This window comes from Papaver somniferum, chromosome 7 (genome assembly GCF_003573695.1).
Source record: "Papaver somniferum cultivar HN1 chromosome 7, ASM357369v1, whole genome shotgun sequence".
Lineage (NCBI taxonomy): Eukaryota > Viridiplantae > Streptophyta > Magnoliopsida > Ranunculales > Papaveraceae > Papaver > Papaver somniferum.
In genome coordinates this window covers 157140363-157162461 of record NC_039364.1, presented here as the reverse complement: position 1 = coordinate 157162461, position 22099 = coordinate 157140363, and the positions used below count along the sequence as shown (strand labels likewise).

Genomic DNA, 22099 nt, shown 5'->3' with positions numbered 1-22099 from the left:
CATACGTGATCAGGATTTTTCTCATAGTCATCAAAGAAACAACAAGTGGTTTCTTTGTCGACTGCAAAAGAAGAATACATGGTTGTTGCTTCTTGTGCTACTCAAGACGTATGGTTCATAAATATGTTGAATTCGCTTAATCATGAGCAGAAAGTTTCTACAAAGATTGTGTGCGGTAAAAAGTCCGCTATGACACACGAAGAATCCAGTTTTCCATGGAAGAAACAAGCACATTGATATCAAGTATACAACATTCTTTGCTAGTTAATGACAAGAAAATGATAATGGATTTCTATCAAAGTGGTGAACAAGTTGCTGATATTTTCACAAAGTCGCTGAAGACCGAAAAGATTCTCATACATCAATGTTGAGCATGAGTACCTTACAGAGTCTCGGTTCTTGGGAGGCAGATGAAAATCATTACTAACCGAGACTGAGATTAACAATGTAAATATGGTTATATAAGGTTAGTGAGCTATATTAGTTTATTGAGTTTTAAATGGAATTGTGATTTGGAATATAAGTCTGCTTTGAGGAAGCTTAGGTTGTTATTAAAATTCTCTTTAATTTTTTTGATCGGTGGTACAAGTATATATAAGGTGTTATGCCATATGTTTTTTATGTCATCAAAACCTCTTTGATCAATTTGAGTTCTCAAATTTTATTTCTTAATGCAAGTAAAGGGTTTCTTTTAATATTAGTTAATATAAGGTTTAACAATGGACAGTTGATCAAACTAATGTGAATCATTACTTCATAATAATTAACAATTAAATTTTAGGGTTCAGACAAAGATCAAGAAAAAGAAACTGGACTTATTAAGTTTACAACACTTTGGATTTATTTTGAAAGACAGGTTTCAAACTCTCTAACTTACTTTAATTTACTTAAAAGATAATTATTCTTATAACCCTGTAGATATTGGGTACTGCTATGTAGTATTACTACTATCTTTCAGAATTCAGACAAACAAATTATTCACATAAAAGTGGATTATCTAAGAAATAAGAAAACTCTATTATCTTCTTAAAATTTTGTAACCTGCATAATAATCATGAAGTAGAAAAACCAAAAATAACTATTTTTTTACATTGTTAATATTGAAAATGAAAATATCTAACATTGTTGATGTGATATATCTCTTCAAGTTTCACCTTGGTGTATTAAACACAAAGTAGATAGGTAATTGACAAAAACACTATGCCCCATAGTAATTTTTTAATCTAGTCTTTCTCTGGTCTAAATATTATTGCCGCGTTAATTACCTAACCATTATCAAAATTCAGAGAAGTGTAACTTGTAATGATAATTTCTCAATAACAAAAGTAATAATATTAAATTAATCAACTTTATGCTGCCATTTTAAAATTTTGTTCTTCATAAATACCATTAACAGTCTCTTAATTAATTTGTCCCCAACAAATTGTGGTTAAAACTTGGTGAGATATGGTAACGGTTGTGAATATTCCATGGTTAACCCAAGTCAGGAGATCATTTCATTTTTTCATTAACATAACTTTTCTTTTCTTACTTGCATTCTTCCTCACAATTTTAATCCTCAATCCAAATTCTCATGATGTTCTTCAAGCACCCAAAAGATCAAATCCCATCCTCGACTATTTCTCCTCACCAGACCTTAACAACGTCGCTGCTACCTCAAATTGTAGTGAAATTAAGCAACATCATGATTACAAAGCCAAGTGTGAATTCTTAAAGTTTAACAAAGGATGTGGATCATCTGGATACATAGACTATCTCCAACTCTTCTATTGCATTTTTGGATCAATCTCAATAATAGGCTATATCATACTGATTCTATGGCTGGTCGTGCTATTCTACTTATTAGGTAGTACAGCTGACGATTACTTCGTTCCTTCATTAAAAAGTCTATCAAATGTCCTGGAACTCACCCCCACCATGGCTGGTGTTACGTTCCTTTCTTTTGGTAATGGAGCTCCTGACGTTTTTTCTAGTATTGTTTCCTTCATGGGAACTAGTACAGGCTCGGGTGCTGTCGGTCTTAATAGCGTACTGGGTGCAGGTTTCTTTGTGTCAAGTGTCGTTGTAGGTGCAATTTGTATTTATATAAGCTCTCATGGTGTATCCGTTGATAAGAAGAGTTTCATTCGAGATATTCTCTTTTACTTCATCACTCTTTCTTCCGTACTAGTCATCGTAACAGTTGGAGCGATTAATATCTGGGGAGCCATGGTTTTTGTTTCTCTATACCTCATTTACGTAGTACTTGTCTATACAATGGATTCAAATGGACATAATGAAATACAAGTGAGTATAACTACAAAATTGTTATTTTTTGCCTCAATCTAGAGATGTTCCATGTCCTTTTGCATCTACAAAGGAGCCCAACTGTGAATTAACACAACTATTTTTCTTCTTCTTCTCAGGCAGGTGATCCACTGGAGGAATCTTCTGCACCGTTGCTAGAACATAGCAGCAACGGTGAAAATCTTGTTTCAATCGAAAACGGCGGAATAAATAATGGAAGTCGTGAAGATGATCAAAATGGGAAACATACGGTTTGCGATAGATTCAAACACATTATAGACTTGGGATTTCTATACGGTATAGATAAACCGCTTTCGCTACCAAGAAGAATGACAATCCCTTGTGTAAGTGATGAAAACTGGTCTAAACCTTATGCAGTTATTTCTGTTACACTAGCACCAGTTTTACTAGTAGCTTTAATCTGGGGATCTCATAAGGAAACTCTGATTCTGTATTTGATTGGTGGATTGGTAGTAGGAATTTTTTTTGGATCATTAGCTATTTTCACCACTAATAAAGTTAACCCTCCAAGGACAAAAAAGTTCTTAATGGTTTGGTTACTAGGAGGATTCCTAATGAGTGTGACTTGGATTTATCTGGTAGCAGGGGAATTAGTTTCCTTGTTAGGGACACTTGGGAAGTTATTTGGGATAAGTCCTTTAATTTTAGGCTTAACTATACTTGCATGGGGAAATTCACTTGGGGATTTTATATCCAATTCGGCACTGGCTAAGAAAGGTGGTAAAGATGGTGCTCAAACTTCAATTTCAGGGTGTTATGCGGGTCCCATTTTTAATGCAATAATGGGTTTGGGTTTGGGTCTGCTTATCTCGGCTTGGTCTAAATATCCAACTCCGTTTGCTATTCCTAGAGATATTACTTTGTATGAAACAGTGGGATTTTTAATGGCTGGATTAGTATGGGCACTTATCATGATGCTTAGGAACGATATGAAGCTTGATAAAGTTATGGGTTATGGTCTCCTGGCTATTTATGCCTGCTTTATATCTATCAGACTGATTCAAGTCCTTTTGTTTTGAATCTTGAGAGATACATAGTTCATAATTGTATTCATATTATTTTGTGTATTTTTTTTTGAAGCATTTTTCTGTATTTGTTGGATTGATTGTGATTATCACATGTGTGTGAACAAGGTTTGAATGAAATTTGTGGTTTGTTTTCTTTTTCTTTCTTTTGTGTTTTGCTTTTGTCTTTCTCTTCTTTTTCTAAAATGGACATTTTGAAGTAAACTGAAGTACCACTAGAAAACAAAAATGGATATTTTGAAGTAAATTGAAATACCCCTTCTCCAACTATTGTAGTTAATGGCTAATTTGTCCCCGATAAATTAGTGTTAATTACATTGGTTAACAAATGTTTAATCTTGTTAACTCAGAAATCAACTAATGTTAATGACTACAAAACATGAATTTTTTTTGTTTATAAAATCATCAACCAAGAATCGGTCAATGTGTATGCTCTCATAGGCCGATTTTGGTTGATGTTCATCATTCATGAAGAAAACTTAGAATCGGTCGGTACTAATTACTACGGAATCGATTGTAGCTTCATAAACAAATAAAAGTATATTTTTTTTACCCAGAACCGGTCGATGTGAACCTTATATCAACTGATTATCTGCTGGTGTTGAAGACATCAAACATATACATACTCATTTTCAAATCGAGTATGATTTCGTACTCATTTTCAATTCGAGTATAAAATCTATTTCAAAGTGGGTGTAAAATCATACTCATTTTCAATCCGGGTATAAAATTGTTTTCACTTCAAGTAAAATTGGGTGTAAAATCATAACTGAAATCAGGTATACATCACTCGGCTTTACAATGAGTAAAATTTCGTACTCATTCTATGATAGAGTAGTAACTGAAAATTTTTTTGGGTTAATCTGCAAAATCGGTCTTTATAAGAAATCAAAGGTTATATGATCGGTTTATGTGAACATTCACATGATACGATTTTAGCGAAAAAACAAGCAGAAAACTTGATATTTCTTCCTGTTAATGGTGGATTTTTTACAAAGGGAAAAATCGTAACCTTACATATTCCTGATCCAGCAATCAGACGAGTATGTGAAATTCATGTGTCACGTTAAAGCATGAAATCTCATGCCGTGACAATCTCTGAATGAGTGTACCACCTCCCAGAGCATACGTGAATATTCGATTATTAAAGTATCTCAGCTGAGCTTTCGATATTTCGTATATTTCATTAATGCTGAGCAATTTCAGTAATCACTTATGTATAGAATCGAAAATGATTGGACAGTTCCTAGATGTATTAACCACTAGTATAGAGTAATAACATCTTCAGGATGTCACAATGTTCCCTGAATTTACAGAATAAACATTCAGAATGAGTATGACGCTTCAACTAGCTCATACCTCGATTTTCGAATAATTATAATGCTCCCATACAACTTGCTTGCTAGTATAGAGCCATCAATTAATTATTTCTAGTCGCAAGATTCATCAACTGAATTCCTAGAAAATATTATACGTTCATCATAATATTTCATTTCTTCAATTCATGGCTTTTCCCAGCAGAATTTCATGAGTTAGTAATAGATATTCAATGTGCGGGCATCTAGGCCACCATCGAATAAGACCCAATAAAAGGGTGCGAGTGTACTTAGCAATAATGCACGAATGAGCACCCAAATGCATAAACGAGCATTCAAAAATATGGACGAACGAGGAAACCTATGCAAGATAGGAAAGGGAAATAGTAAAAAACAATAGAGAGGCGCACACGGGATCGGGCCCACCGGCCGACCAGTCATACTGCCGTGGACGGTCCCAAGCCTCTCCTTTTTATTTTTTTTGTCTTATTTTATTATTTCCTAATCTTATGAAAACTCCCTTGTTTGAGCAAACTTCCTCATTTGAGCAAAACTCCTAGTTTCTCCATATTTCCTCACACAATGAAAAATAATAATGTAAAATAAGGAATAGTCTCGAGGGACCGGGCCCACCGGCCGGGCGGTCCCCCAATCTCTCTAATTCTCTATTTTATTATTATTATTATTATTTATTCTCTCATCTCATGAAACTCTCTCGTTTGAGCAAAAACCTGATTTTTCCATATTTCTCAAATATTGCTCAAACTATCAAAAAGCCGAAAAATCAAGTGGTCACACTACCATCCGGGCTCCTCACGAAAAATATTAAAATATCGTTATTTTAATATTCTCAAAATATTGGTCGCACGAGCAAATTTCTACTTGCTCATTCAAGCAAAATCGAGAGTTTCCGTAAAGATCAAACTCTTTTGAAACTCCAAAATATTGCTCGAACGCGCACCAGATAATACCAGAATTCTCAGAATTGACTCACGAGCAATATGGTGACGCGGGCATGCCACCTTGACTTTCCAAGTTCATCCCCTTGGCTTGAAATAAGCCGGTCCCACACATTTTCATAATTCTGACTTAATTAATCTTCTACGGATCATATTGGGTTCAAACTCTTTCCAAACAACTTGGAATTTGATCAATTGACCATCAGTTGGTGCCACGACCACCAAGAGCCTGTTATATACCCCTTGGTCGGTCCCTTCTCTCTCCAAATTAGGTTTTATCACCTAATACTCAAACGAGCACTATTTTAATAAATGATTAAACCAGCATTTAACCATTGTTTCACCAACTGGTCTGCAAAGGACCTTGGTGCTTACTCATTCGAGCATCTGAACGCTACATGGTCGGCCCATGTAGCCGGTCCCTTTCTCACTCATTAGTTTATTTTCATAAATCATCCCTCGATTAATCAAAATTAGGGTTTTGAACCAAGTGCTCTGTAAAGCATAACTCTGAACAGGTTCAAACACCACTATTTTTATGTTGATCCAGCAGTCAACATTTTAATTTATTGTTATACAATATTTCGTCCAGCTGCCATCATTTTAATAGATATTTTATTGGGCTACCAATAATTCATTAATCGAACAATATTTGTTCAATCGAGCAATATTTGCTCAAACTAGAAATATTGATTCAACTATCAATATTTAATTCTTCAATCGAGCAATATTTGCTCAGACTAACAAAATTGATTCAACTATCAATATTTATCCTGTCAATTCTTCAATCGAGTAATATTTTCTGAGACTAACAATATTGATTCAACTATCAATATTCATCCTGTCGATTCAATTATTAATATTCATTCAGAAGCTATACATACAGACATGATCAATCCATAAATCATAGAGCATTCTTCACTCATGCTCGACTCAACAATAGTAAGACTCGTCGTCTAATCAAGTCAACAACTGACTAATTAAATACACGTCTGTCTTGCAGAATCCACAATCATGAGACATCAATCATGTCATATGGGGGGATATTTATTAGGGTTTTGGTCTGGCGGCCTGCGCATCCACGATGAGTAGTGTGAGTAAGTCATGCAATCCCACTTTCCCACACTTTCACTCGAGAAACCTTCACACTTACTGGAGATCAATGTGTCTACATTCTTGCAATATAAATAAGTCTTGGAATTCATGATTGGGATAACCTTAAATATATGGGAATTAACACAAGAATTCTCATCAAAACAATCACTCTAACAGAGCAGAGTTCAAACTTATTTGAACTCCATAGTTCATCAATTTGCAGAAACCTACAACACATTCACGATCCTTAGATCTCACACACACACTCTAAGCTTCCCTGCTACAGATCGACCATCATCCCTCTTTGTGACCGAATTGACTCTGGAACGACCATTGTCTTGGTTTAGGATGGAGTCATACAGATTGATCTCTCGAACTCAAAGCACTCCTGTGCAGTGCATCTTTTTGCAAAAGGTTAGGGAAATTTTCTCATTTGAGGAATCGACCCTCGTCTCACCACTTTTCCTCAAAAACCAGTAAATCGTTTTCTCCCATCAACACTTTCATACCAGAATCGGGCGATATGGGGATGAACTTCAACCGATTCTGGTCAAATGTTCTTCAACCAGAAAACACATATAGAATAATCGATTGACATGGTCATGAACATAAACAGATTATTATACGAATCGATCAATATGGACGTCGACCGATTATAATCAAACACAGAAAACCAAGATTGTTTGTAATTTTCAATTTTGAATGGATAAATTGATGTGATTTTAAGTTTTTTTGTAGTAGTAGGTTCGTTGAGACTTGTGAAAGCAATAGATTTTAGACTTAATTTTAAAGAAAAGAAAATAAAACAAATAAATGTTGATATGTTGTGAAAATTATGGAGAGGTTGGAGCTAGGATTTCACCATTCATCAATACTTATGTGGTTCTAAATTAATTTATATCATGCAATTTAAACAATTGATTCGATTCTAAAGTATTGCCAAAATCAGATTCCCAAAATATCAAATGTTAGTCGCAAGTATAACGCATCAAGAGTCTAAAACTAAGCATGCATCATCAAGAGAAAACACATTTGATTAATAAGAATCATTTAATTTATTTTTTATCAATGCAATTAATCATATAAAAATATTTCATAAATTTATAAAATAAATATTACCACATAATTCTTGAGAGAGTGGCTTCCTCCGTCGCCCCAAGGATTGGGTTTAGCTCATCATTAGGAAAACACGCTCAAAATTTATTTTTTATTGCTCAAAGGTGGTGTACAAATTATGAAATGGGAGAAACAATGATAAAACCGGGTTTGTAACAGTTATATGTGTTACAAACTGAAAAGAACGATAGAAAAGTACTGTCGTTGATTCTCGACCCACGCCCGTGTGTCGTTTCCACTATTGAAAAACGACTGTCTTGGATGGTCTGTTCTTCGCGTTCTTCAGATGAGCAGCAGCAGAAAAGTATTTCTGGTGGTTCTGATTATCGCCTATGTCTTCTCCAAAACTCTCCCAAACTCTCTGTAACATTCTATGACCTCCGAACAGTGTTTATATACTCAACAGGGCCTAAGAATCGCTGTAATAACTCCAGGATAATTCTCAATAACTCTGCCAGACACGAGAAAATATTATTTCCCTTTTCTGCTCCTGCACGCGTTATACATCTGCAAATTCTCCTTATTTATCTCTGTCACGACCCAAATGGTTGTTAGAATCTTCCTAGCATGCACAAAACTCTCTCCAATTCATGCAAATCCCGTTACTATCTCAACTGCACACATACTCCCCTGTTTTCTTCCCAATGATTATCCAGCCCAAGTAAACTCATTTAAACACCCATACCAGCATTGTTTGGGAATATCACGTTCATCCCAATCGAAATCAGTCGTTGAATCACACTATAACTCCTTGAATTCTTGAACCCTAATCTGTCATGGAAGAACCTAACTTTCCCGCCAGTTCTTGAATTCAAATGAAGAAGAATGGTGGCCCACTAACCAGAGTGGGAGTGTCGATAGAAAATGGTTGTTGTGGATGAATTTGGGATACACATAGCCATGGGTGCTCCTTAGCCAAATCTGTGGTCCGTATAGCAAATGTCCTCCGGGGTGCCCCGAGCAACTTTTCGAGCCGAATTTTCCAAAAATGTTTATTTCCCAAAAATACCTACCAATACAAAAAAAACACCATAATAAGTACGAAATCGAGTACCAACAATACAAAAAATTGAGGACAACTTAGACACAAAAATGTGTCTATCATAAATCAATCACAAATATAACTAAGAGTTATAGGTTGCAATCGACGATGTTTAGTTTGATTTTTTTTTCAAAAAACAAAAGAAATGATGAAATTTCCTTTAAAACGATCGTTGTAGCTAGAAACGATTGATGAAATTAGGTTTTAATTTTAGTTTGTGAGGGAAATGATGTGAATGATTTTAGTTTTGATAGGATTTGAATAGGTTTGAATATCGAAGAATAAGGCTTAGGATTAAATTTTAATAGTAATGGCAACTTAGCACTTTTGCCTAGCTTAGACACCTCTTATCCCTTTAATGCAGATGGGTGAAGAAAATGATAGGCCTCAAAATAGGAAGGAAATTTAAAGGTTGATGTATTAATTAAAAATAAAAATATGTCACAGAAATTACTAGTGCCTTACATAATCTTTCTAGTTCAGAAGCATATCGTCCATTGGGACATTCCTAATGTTAATTTTCTCTCTCTGAATGCCGGATGCTTGCGATCCCCTTTCTTCGCTAATAAATTTAGGATTGTCAGTTTGTACCAGAATGTGGATAATCTCACATGCAATTGAAAACGGAATATGTTCAAATCTTGTTGCTAGAGTTGTTCAAATAAAAGTTGTTACCACTATGGGAATATACTAAATACGAAGCTTTAAAATTTCAAAGAAGATTACTCGAGAGCTGAACAAGATTTAGAGATATTTTTTCTGGAACAAAGTGCATGATAAACTTAGGAGTCTACACCTGAAATCCCGAAATACTATTTGCAAACCAAAAGGATGTGGAGCTATCGGTTATCTATGAATATAGATAAATACGATTTTGTTATTCTTTCTAAGATGGGTTGGAGGCCGATGAATCAGCATAATATGTTATATGCTAAAGTTATGAAATTTAAATTCTATAAGAATTCTGATATTGTGAGGATCTTCACTACTCCAAATGATTCTGGCTCTTGGACGCAAAAAAAACATTATGTTATGAATTTCTAATATCCAATATGCCGGGGTTATGGAAAGTTGGAAATAATAATTTTGCAAACATTTGGGGTGATATCGGATCCCTAACATAAATTCACAAATTATTAATCCTGGATAATATCCACAAAATATGAAGAAAAAAAAACGTTGATGACCTTCTTCTCAATAATGTTGATTGAGATGATAACATTATTTCTCAATTTTTTAAGGGTCTATTATTTCCAAGATCAAAGTTATTGTTCCTAAAGGTCCTAATAATGGTGATACTATAACATGGCTTCGATCAAAGTCTGATGATTTCCTCATGAAATCAGTATATGACTTTATGGTTATGAATAACAACTCATCTTCTACACAACAACCATGGATGAAAATTTGGAAAATGAAAAACCACCCAGCAATTAAAATGTTGTTATAAAAAATAATAATGTTATTCGACCAATTAGTGCTACAGTTGCAAAAATATTTCTTCATATTAGTACCTATTGCAAGTTGTGCATGTAACTTTTGAGACTATGTCTCATCTATTAATAAACTGTAAATTTGTAAATAAAGTATGACAATTGCTAAGTCTTTTTTTTGATAAAAGAGGAAAGCCCTCAAAACTTACAATGATAATTACCTGATTCGAGTAGGGAGACATTACATGACTCACTGTAATAGAGAAGTTCAAATATTTTTAAACCATCATGTTCAACACAACTAACATCAAATTTTTAAATACAATCAACAACCCATCTAACACCAAATTTTTAAATACAATCCAGATTCTTAAGAAAAGTCTTCTCCATTCCAAGAGATTTTTCAAGAGATGTATAACTAGGTTAAATGGCTTGGTTAGGGTAGTTATTTAATCCAAACTGATTTTCAAATATGAAAAATACAGAGTTGTTAGGATCCACAAAGGACCCAACAATTTCTCAAGATTTTTTTTCACCTTTATAGTAACAACAAGGATTAAATGGTCTGATTTGGATAGCTAATCTATCCAAAACGATTAACAAGTTTGCCAAATGCAGAGATGTTAGGATCCATAAAGGACCCAACCACCTCTCATGATTTTTTTCTTCAACACTATACAAAAGGAGTCAACAGGATCAAATTTTTCATGCCGGAATCGGTCGGTATCTTTATCAGAATTGGTGTGTTGTAGCTATTTGTTGGTGTCACTGATGTTGTTGTATGTGTAAGAGTCTTGGATGTTGTTGATGCTTCTGGTGTCTCTGATTGTATTTTAATTGATGCTTCTGGTGTCTCTGATGATGTTGTTATTGCAACGTCTTGAGATTGTGTTCTCTTGAAAAGAACCAGACAATTAATCTTGATAAACTTTATCATAACTAGCTGTTGATGGTGGTTTTTAGCTTAAGGTTAAAATCGTAAAACCTTACATCTGACATGACGTCACTACGACCACCAGCACATTTATTGAATCATTCAACATGCCTACGTAAAAATTACTGGGGTACCTTTTTTTTATACGTTATATTCCACGGCAGAACCCTCAATACTGACTGGCAACATCTCCGCACCAAGGCATGCCAACCATGCCAGCCGCACCACAGTGCCAATGACATACCATGCCAGCCGCTCCACAGTGCCAATGGCATGCCGTGCCAGCCACATCTCCGCGCCAAGGCATGCTAACCATGCCATCCGCACCACAGTGCCAATGGCATACCATGCCAACCACATCTCTGCGCCAAGGCATGTCAACCATGCCAGCCGCACCACAGTGCCAATGGCATGCCATTCCATCCACATCTCCATGCCAGCCACATATACGCGCCAAAGCATGCCAACCATGCCAGCCGCACCACGGTTCCAATGGCATACCATGCCAGCCACATCTCCGCGCCAAGGGATGCCAACCATGACAGCTGCACCACGGTGCCAATGGCATACCATGCCAGCCACATCTCCGCGCCAAGGCATGCCAACCATGCCAGCCGCACCACGGTGCCAATGGCATACCATGCCAGCCACATCTCCGTGCCAAGGCATGCCAACCACATTTCCGCGCCAAGGCATGGCAACCATGGCCGCCGCACAACAGCGCCAATGGCATACCATGCCAACCACATATCCGCACCAAAGCCATGCCGACCCTACCACATGCCGCTGGCTGCCAAATGAAGGGTTGCAACAATCAACGACTACCCTTTCATCTGAGATGCAGATCTCAGCCGTCCAAGTTCTCCATCTAACGCATGGAAACTTCCGCCCAAGGCCAAACATCACGGTTTTGCCAAAACCCTAATTTTGGCCGCGCCTAAAATATGCCAAAGCCATGTCGGCCCTACTATATGCCGCTGGATGCCAAAAGAAAGGTTCCAACAATCAACGACTACCCTTCCATCTGAGATGCAGATCTCATCCATCCAAGTTCGCCACCTAACGCATGGCAACTTCCGACCCAATGCCAAACATCACGGTTTTTCCAAAACCCTAATTTTGGCTGCGCCTAAAAGATGTCAAAGCCATGCCGGCCCTACCACATGTCGATGGCTGCCAAAATAAGGGTTGCAATAATCAATGGCCACCCTTCCTCCTGAGACGTACAAGCTTTCCACCGAACGCATGGCAACTTTTGGCCCAATGCCAAGCCCTAATTTTGGCCGCACCTAAACTATGCCAAAACCCTAGTTTTATCCGCGCCTAAACTACGCTAAAATCCTAGATCGGCCGCGCCTAAACCATGCCACTAGCTGCAAACGAAGGGTTGCAACAATCAACGGCCACCCTTCCTCCTGAGATATGAATCTCAGCCATACAAACTTGCCACCAAACGATTTGTGGCAATCTTTTGGCCACGACGCCAAAACCCTAATTTGGCTGTGCCAAGAGCATGCAAGCGCTGCAACCATGCCGCTGGTTGCCAAACGAAGGGTTGCAAAAATCTCCGTCTACCCTTCCTCCTGAAATGCAGATCCCATCCGTACAAACCTGCCACCAAATGACTCGTGGAAATGTCTTGGCTGCGATGCTAACTCTTGGTCACGACACCAACCTGTCTACGATGCCTATTATCTGGTCACGGCACCAACTTGGATACAAATGCCAAATCCTTTGACAACGCCACACGTAGCAACATGCTACACATTTTCCACGAAAACACTCGAAACATCAAAACATGTCACAAACTGGGGGATGCTCATCAGGGTATTGGTCTGGTGGTTTACAGCGTGCAGCGTACACTACGCCCGTTACAGGAAAGTGTCATAAGGGTGAGGCGGTTAGTAAATACAAGAAGTAATGGTGAAATGTTTCCTTCATTATGGAAACATCAATTCCAGCCGTTACCCGTTACCATTTTCTTCCATTTACTCAACTGTTTCCACTTCTTACGAGACCAGGGTACGTTTCGTTGCGACTTGTATAAACGGGTCTCACCTATTTCCACCAAAGACAAGTTTTGGTCAGGAGAATATAACACTTAGAAATCACCTGTTAGCTTTCCCATCTGTTATCTTTCCACTTTATGATACAAGTCGTCAAACAACTACTCTTCTCGAATCAACTATTCAGGTCTCAACACTCTCTTCGCTTCCCTCCCTAGACCAACCCTTTTCCTTCACTTTGTGACCGAAGCAAGGCTGGGACGGTCATTTCTTGGTTTAGGCCGGATTTGTACAGATTGATCTCTCGAATCAAAGTACTCCCTTGCAGTATATTGTTTAGGGTTTATACTTGTTTCTCACCCATACACTCGAAATTACCAAAATCAGAGGAAACTGTTTTCACCCTCAAACAATTGGCGACCACAGTGGGAGATTAATCTACAGGTCACAATATCAATTCTCGATTTTCGATTCCATCTTTTCAACCCAGATGTCGAGTTGATGGAAGCAGATTTGTTGCCGCCTCGGTTATTAGACGACTCTGGAACAACTGGGGATTCAGAAGTGATTGAGGACTTTTCACAGTCATGACGCCGCCACCCACAAAAACTCATATTTTCATCCAGGAAGATCCGTTTTGTCGGGAGACTCTAAAAAAAAAAAAAGTCTCGGCAGACGAGTTGCATGTTCTACTACCTAGAATTTTCACATAGATAGTAGAAACCGACAGCCATGCTATCCCCATGTTTCGTCCCATACTTTCTACTGAAAACACAACATTCACAACTCCATGACTCTCCTGGGTATTTATGCCACATACAGTCATGACCAAGAACAACATTATTCTAAAAATAGTTCATTTCAAAAGAATAATCCAAAACCCTCTTAGGTAACAATTATCTATCAACCCAAGAATCCAGAAAACCAAACCATAAACCAGGCGCTCTGTTCGCCTTTCAAAAAAAAATCCTAAATAAAGAAGTTCAGAAAACAGGAGTACATTCAAGGAAAACCATCTAGTAATGGCTTGATCTTCTTGGAGAAAGCCTCCTTCGTGCTTTCGAGAGCCGCCCGTTTCAGCTTCAGCTCCATGGACAACCTTTTGATTTCCGCCTCCTGCTGTGCGACCTCATCCGTGGAAGTGCCTTCAGCCGCCGAGTCTGCAACTTTTCGATCTCATAGAAACCTTCAATAAACCAGGGAACGTTGAACCCGTGGTCTACGCACACATCACGATGGAACTTCCAGCTTGAGACCACGTCCTCAGAAACGGTATGGCCAGTCACTTTGCACATATCGTGAATCGAATATAAAGCTTCTTTCACACGCTTGACCAGCGCAAACCGACTAGTAACTTTTCTAGTTGTGACGATGTGTCCATACTTTTATCATATCTTGGTATATAACTTCTCGTATTTGGCTGGCACGCTGAAGCCGCCGATCAACATATGATATGACAAGGAACTAAGTATGGAGGAGCTAAAACGGCACCCGCAACCGAACCGGCAACTGGCAAGGGATCCCTAATTACAATGGTGCCAGCGGTCACTGGAGCACTCTCCGCTACTTGAGCCGCAACAACATCTTCATCTTGATCGACCTCCATTTTCGGGCCGCCAGGCGCAGCTGCCACGGTTGGAGACAAAGCGGTATCTCCACAGTTTTCCACCTCGGTGCCATCTTCAGGAGCGGGTTCTCCCTGCGATATCGTGGTTTAGACATTTTTTTTTTAAAAAAAAAAGAGAGAAAGGAAGAAGAAGAATACGTGGAAGACTCACTGATTCATTTTCAGACCGACTAGAAGAAGACTCAGCGCTGCTGTTGGAAGAGCTATTTTCATCATCATTAGATTCTGGGCTTTCCTCCTTTCGAGCTCTTCTTCACCGCAAGAAGGCTCGGCATTGTCACCCTCTGCCGCGAGAGCCACCGTTCTCTGAAACTGAGCATTGCCACCCTCTGTTGCGAGAGCCGCCGTCTTCTGACTATGTGCAAGATGGGCAAAGGCGTTCACGCCCTGGTTAATAAATAAGGAAATATTTTCAGTAACGAAAAAACTGTACAATCCGACTGAGTGGGCAAGAAAAAGAATACATACCCGGACGTTGGAAGAACTGAAAGTCACAAGGGCCGTTGAATCTGGTCGAAAACCACCCGCGCGATCTTTCGACCTTCGCTCCTTCCTTTGGAGACTGTCCGTGTCCGTGTTAAGATATTTCCGTTTGGGCGAGGAAGGATCCCTTAACAATGGATGTCTTTCTAAAGTTGCAGCAGAAGGCTTACCACAGGTATTCTTCACTACATCATTTATGAATCCATGAATGTCAAGGAACTCGTCCTGCCAGAATATGTTATACTTGGAAGTTGTTATCGGATTTCGTGCCGAGAGCAAGAAGGTAAGACTTATACCCGACACAAGATCACTAGCATCAAGAGAAGCTGGAAACAAGTTTTCTGGAACGGCCGATTGACGAGAGAGGGACCCCTTGGTCAAATCCCATATGTCGATCCGCCCTGTCAATGTTGTAAGAGACTGCCTGACAAGATCCTCGAAAGAAATACGGTACATAACCAGACGTGCAACTTCGCATGAACACAACCTCGCCAATGCTCGTATTCTTTTCAGAAAGCAAAAATGTATTCGGAACAGAGACAAAAGTGTCTATTTGAACTACGGAGCCACGCACCGGAGCCCATGGACGAAAGTTGATTGTGTAGGAGTTGTCAAGGAAGTCAACCAGGTTCGAACCAGATCTTGGGAGCCTGTTCACCCAGCGAAGTATCCTAGAACCATCCCAAGACTCGGGAAGTAAAGCCAGCGGTTTGGGAGTGCACTTCTCGAAATGCTCCCACATCCACGCTTGAAGAAAAGTAACATGGACGTACGAGTCCACTTTCATGTAGTCGTTTGAAGCACGTATGTCCGCAACCAGATGATCCAAATGTGTGTACAGGGAACAGAGAAACAAGCTGCCAATGGGGAGACAACACCTTTCACTAATCTGATGGAAAACTTAATGAGACCCTGTCTTATTTCCTTCTTACCAGAACCGTCGTCAAAAATGTCCCTAGATAACCAAAGAACCAAGAATGTCGCGACATGAAGCGTACTATTCTTTTGATCTGGCTCCGACTCATCTGGGAACCATTGAGACACCCACCAGCTGTAGAAACACCTCGTATCATTTTCCTTCCGAAAAAAACCTTTTGACTTCGCAACGAGAGCAGAGTGCATTTGTTCTTCATCTTCAGACAAGGTGATATCAAGATTCCATGTTATGGGAAGGTTCAACAAGACAGCCACGCTTTCCAAAGAGACAATCATTTCACCCCACCTGCATATGGCTGTGTGAAAGCCTGGACACCATCAAGAGACGAAAGAAACTAATATCGGGATATCTTTCCTGTTGAAGCGCCGCAGAAGCTGTGACAGCGCTAAGGATTTGCGCTTTGATCAAATTTGCTTTTACGCGGTCCTGACTTATCATGAATTGCATCCACTTGGCGAAAGAGCGCAACGGACTCTGACAGATTCTGAAGTCAATGGAAGAAGCAGGATACTCTTGCCTCTGAAGGCAAAATAGTATTACACAACCTGGTCGAACCGACTGGGTATCTCCTTCACCCTCTGAACCGGTCAGGAGGACGGGCATGAACTTAGGATGATTTCTCCTAGCTGTGGCGGACGTTGTGAAAAATTCATCATCTATGTTTGGCTTAGAGCTTCTAATATTTTTCGAAGCCGCGGCTAGGATTTTCTCAGGTGATATCTGTTAGAGCATTGCTCGGTCGAACTCGCATGCGTTGCTATCTCAAGCATGTTTGTCAATGTTAGTGATCAAAACTATAAGTCTTGATTTCTTGTCTACTATTGCTAAGTCTCGGACTAGGATAGAAAGTGTAGTTGAGATCAAGGACTTCATGGAGATTCATCATACAAGAAAAAGAACTACTCAAGGAACCGGTGGAAATTCTTGACAAAAAGGTATGCGAAGACTTGAAATTATCTGTCACTCAAAAGTATATTTACTCTATCTCCTACTTCTTGAGACAAAAAGTCGTATGCTATATATAGACTTAGATTATACACATTTGGTATTTCGAGCCGAGTATACCTCGCGTATCTATATCTCGAAACATGTATTGGTAAGCGTTTCGCTTCGACCATGTTTATCTTTACCTAGTGACGAAAGTCATGATTTTTTTCAATCACTTTGAAAATTGCTTTGACGAGAAATGGTGTAACAACTATATAACGTCCTTTAAGAATGTTTCAATGATTGGAATGAGAGTTTAGATTACATAACCAATGATGGACATAAGTATTGTTGTGGAAACACATATGTGCATAAGTCCTATCCCTTGAACCAAAGTTTGCGAACTTTGTTGATCAAGAGAAACCGGAAGAATGGCTTGTTGCCAAGTCCGCGAACTCAGTCCGTGAACTGCCGAACTTCTCATCCCGAGAAATTCTGCTGGAGTTGACAAACTTGTTGCGTGAGTACCAATCCGCAAACCCAGTCCGCGAACCGGCGGAAAGACTTTGCCGAGATTTTCTGCTAGAGTTTGTAAACTCTGCCCGGTTACTTAAGTCCACGAACCTAGTGTGCGAACTTAAGAAGGTTATATATCTGAAGATGATTTCTGAACTTGAACTTATAAATACTAAGGAATGAAATTTGCAAACCGTGGCTATAAAGTTCATGAACCGATTCGAGTGAATCAAATCATCTTTGCTTCAATTGTGTCTTCTGTAGTACATAAGATATCCTTGCAATTGAACAACTCTCTAACTAGTTCAATTAAAGTCATTTGAACTAGTTATGGTGAAGAATAATATGGTCGGTATGAAATGCTCATATGGCTAACCTTTTGGTTAACTATTGTTGAACCAACAATGTACACGTTTGGGTACGGTTAACAAACCTAGAAGTGTGCATTTCATTTGTGTATAACAAGCTAAGTTTTCGATCTAACAGTTGAGAGGTATAAGCTTGAATCTAAATCAGGTTTTCATCTAACGGTAGATATTTTTTGCTTTGTGACCAAGGCGAAACCCTGATTTGAAAGACTATATAAAGGAGACATCTAGTATTGTGCAAAACTAATCCTCATACTTCACGTGTGATACTAGTTTGCGTACTAGAGTCGATTCTCCTTTAAACTTTGGTTTTCTTCTTATAAAACCAGTTTAACGACTTAAAGACTTCATTGTGATTGTGAAGCCAGACCGATACTACTTTTATCGTAGTTGTGAGATCTGATCTTGCATCTTCTATCGTACGAGTACAATCAGATTGATTCTTTTGAGATTAATATCTCCGATAGGCAAGATATAAAAAGTAGTCAGAAACATCTTCGTCTCATTATTTGTGATTCCGCAACATCTTGTTTCGCTACCATACGATTAAGATTGTTGTGAGGTGATTGATTTATCTAGGATGTTCCTCGGGAATATAAAACCGGATTATCAATTGGTTCATGTTCACCTTGATTATTATCAAAATACGGGACAAAAACTTTAGGGTTTTTATGTGGGAGACAGATTGATCCTTTGATAGACTTGTCTGTGTGAGACAGATTTGTTTATTGTCAAAGCCTGCGATTTTGGTTCGTAGCAACTCTTAGTTGTGGGTGAGATCAACTAAGGGAATCAAGTGCGCAGTATCCTGCTGGGATCTGAGGTGTAGGGGGTATAATTGTACCTTGGATCAGTGGGAGACTGATTGGGGTTCAACTACAGTCCAGTCCGAAGTTAGCTTGGAGTAGGCTAGTGTCTGTAGCGGCTTAATACAGTGTGTGTTCAATCTGGACTAGGTCCCGGTGTTTTTCTGCATTTGCGGTTTCCTCGTTAACAAAATTTCTGGTGTCTGTGTTATTTCAGTTTCCGCATTATATTGTTTTGTTTTTATAATTGAAATAATACAGGTTGTGCGTTAGATCATCAATTAGAGTAATCCAACCTTTGGTTGTTGATTGATCCTTGGATATTGGTCTTTGGTACTATCCAAGTTATTCCTTGTATTTGATTAGTACTCGCAATTTCTGTTTGAGGAAATCAAATCAAGAGAGAGAGATATAAACTCGTTGATGTACTTTTAATTGATTGAGTCTTGTTTATTCTCTTAAAAGTATATTCGAGTTTGTCCATACAGATTGCTAATCCAAATATTGGGTGGTGTTATTAGACCCCCGCTTTTTCAATTGGTATCAGAGCAGGAAAACACGTTCAAGACCTTACAAGTCTGTGTTCGTAGAAATCTGAGTCTGATGACAGAATCTCTTACGCATACCAGGATGCCTCCTAAATCTTTCAACTATGTCAGTTGTCTCGAGAATACCTCAAAGGATTGTTCCTTAGTTGATTCTTCCGAATCTCAAGGTAGGAAGATTGTCTCATCTTGTGTTGATCACTCTTCCTCCAATGAGATATTGTACACAATGGTGAAAGCTGAAATGGAGCTCATCATAATCACAAAAAATTCTACTGTGCTTGTTGATCTTCAGAATCATGACCAACTCATCGATGAATTTGAAAAGTCCGATAACATGTACTCTATAACATTATTGAGTCCTTCTCTAAGGATATTGAGAAACTTCTTCAAGAGAATAATCTACAGCGTGAAAAGATTTGTGATCTTGAAAAGGTTATCAAAGAAAGCCCAATTAGGGAAAAACGTTTGATAAAGACGCATTCATCTGATCTTGACGGACTTCGTGTTGAAAAAGAGAAGCTAGACGCATCACCTTCACTAGCCCATGAACAGTGTATAACCTTGGAAAAGGAAAACTCTGTCTCAGGGAAAAATTCTTATGTTCCAATTGTTCCTCTTGACATACAGTACATGAAGAAATATCCTCCAAAAGAAGATTGTGTCAAGAAAAGTTTATATAACTTACAATCTTCTCACAGGGCTGTAAAGTTAAAACATATGTCGTCTGTTGTGTCTTCTCCACGAACCTGTACTTTCTTTGAAAAGGGAATCATTATGTTATCCATTGTTTTTCCAGGAGGAAACAAATTTCTAAACTTCGTAATTTGCTTCTTTCCACTGTCAATGGGGTAAATAGTCAGTCAACTACTGCAGTGAATCTCATGCTCAAAAAACAGCAGACATCTTATAAAAATGATCTCCTTCCTAGGAATCATTACAAGAATTCTATGCATTCTAGTGGTATAAAGTCTTATGCTGCTGATGAAAGCATGACATGTGCTTATAAGAACAACTATGATGAATCTAAGTCTAGATTTTGGAAACCCATCTTGGAAAATCCTCTTGAACCAATCTCTAGAGATCCTAGACTCAGTAATCAGAAAGCTTCTTCTCTTGAGATTTTAGGAAGAGCTATGAGAAATTTCCCTAAAAATGAAAACTACCATGGGAAGACAAGAAATGTTGAGATCAGATATCCTGGTGGAAATCACAACTACTCTCTCAGAACCTATGGTGAGACTATGTGTCCCTTTGCTACCTAGTAGCAGAAAGTTCCATTATTGTATGTAACTTGAGAGATACAAGGATGATATTTGAGAGATGCTCAAGTAATTAGCTGAGTTCCATCAGTTTGTATGTTTGATATCTCTTGATGTGAGTTTTTAATATTTCCTTCCTTCTTCACTGTGACCTTTCTTTTTGGGCTGAAATTTTTTGAAAGCGACACAGTATGCAGTTTTCCTGGTTGGGTTCATTCCTTGGCGTATGGCTTAGTCCACGAACGTCCATATCTCCACAAGGAACTCTAGGGTTTCCATCTAAGTTGTACACTTGAACATATATATATTTCATATACGTGTTTATTAATCTTCAAGAAAGGAACTCAATGGAAATTGTTCCCAAAGAAGAAGTTAACCCTACTGTAGAGGATGATCTCAAAGGAAGTGATCCTTCTCAAGAGTTTATTCTGAAGAAGATGCTTGAAAGTAAAGAGTATAACTCTTGGGTTGGAGAATCTGTCAAGGGTTTAATTCTCGTTCAGAATGAAGTAAAGAACGAACTTGCTAACCTTCAACTGCAAATCAACCAGCTTATTGATGGACAGGCAAAAATCCTTAGAACTCAGAATATCTTGATCAACAATCAGAAGAAAGTTATTCTTGACTGCGGTAAGGCTCGACACTTTGTTCGCATTGTTGATCGAAAAACTAACGTTCTGACTCATGAACATGGTGTCTCTACGGTCAAAAAAAGTCAAGGATATCAGTGACTCCTATTTCGATGGACCATTCCAGAGGTATGAAATCATCAAGGAAAACTGAGTTTTATTTGTTGCCTAGTATGTCTTCTTTTTGGTTTAGTTGGAAGAATAACCAGTGTTTGAATAGCAATGATTGTGACTACACACAGCTATTATTTTTCATCTTCTTGTTCTTTTTTAGGTTTACTGGTTTAAATTCTAAAAATATTTGGAGGATCGTGGTTTGCAGTATTTAATCTTTATGATTTGTTATATTGCAATTTGTTATGGGATATTGGTGTTTACGTCCGTGAACTATATTGTCCCATGTTTTGTCAAAAGTAAAGTCGTTCATGATTGGTATTCATGTAATGATTTAAGGATGAATAAACTTCTGACATATACAAAAGTTAAGCCTATATTGTCAATTATTTGATGGAAGATAGGTTAAAATCTTTTGTGTTCAAGGATTATGTCTATTAAATATCGTTATGTAAATAGTGATGGAAGGTAGAATGAATCCTTGTGTGTTCCACAGTATTGATCTTCACTGATCCATATTTTATGTAATACTGTGAGGCTCCGTAATGTGTCTTATGTTGAGCATGATACAACCAAGTTGATTAATTTTTGATTAGCTTTGTTGGTTGTTCCATAAGGTACTTAATGTTGAGAATTCTTGAACTAAATTAAT

At 38.2% G+C, this 22099-nt stretch overlaps 1 protein-coding gene across 1 annotated transcript; it reads left to right on the top strand.

Moving 5' to 3' along the window:
• Positions 1-1424: 1424 nt before the first annotated feature.
• Positions 1425-3474, top strand: LOC113293106 (cation/calcium exchanger 1-like). The gene is made up of 2 exons (XM_026541864.1): positions 1425-2286; positions 2406-3474. The coding sequence occupies exons 1-2, from the start codon at positions 1447-1449 to the stop codon at positions 3324-3326; spliced, it is 1761 nt and encodes a 586-aa protein (XP_026397649.1). The 5' UTR covers positions 1425-1446; the 3' UTR covers positions 3327-3474.
• The last annotated feature ends 18625 nt before the right edge of the window (positions 3475-22099 follow it).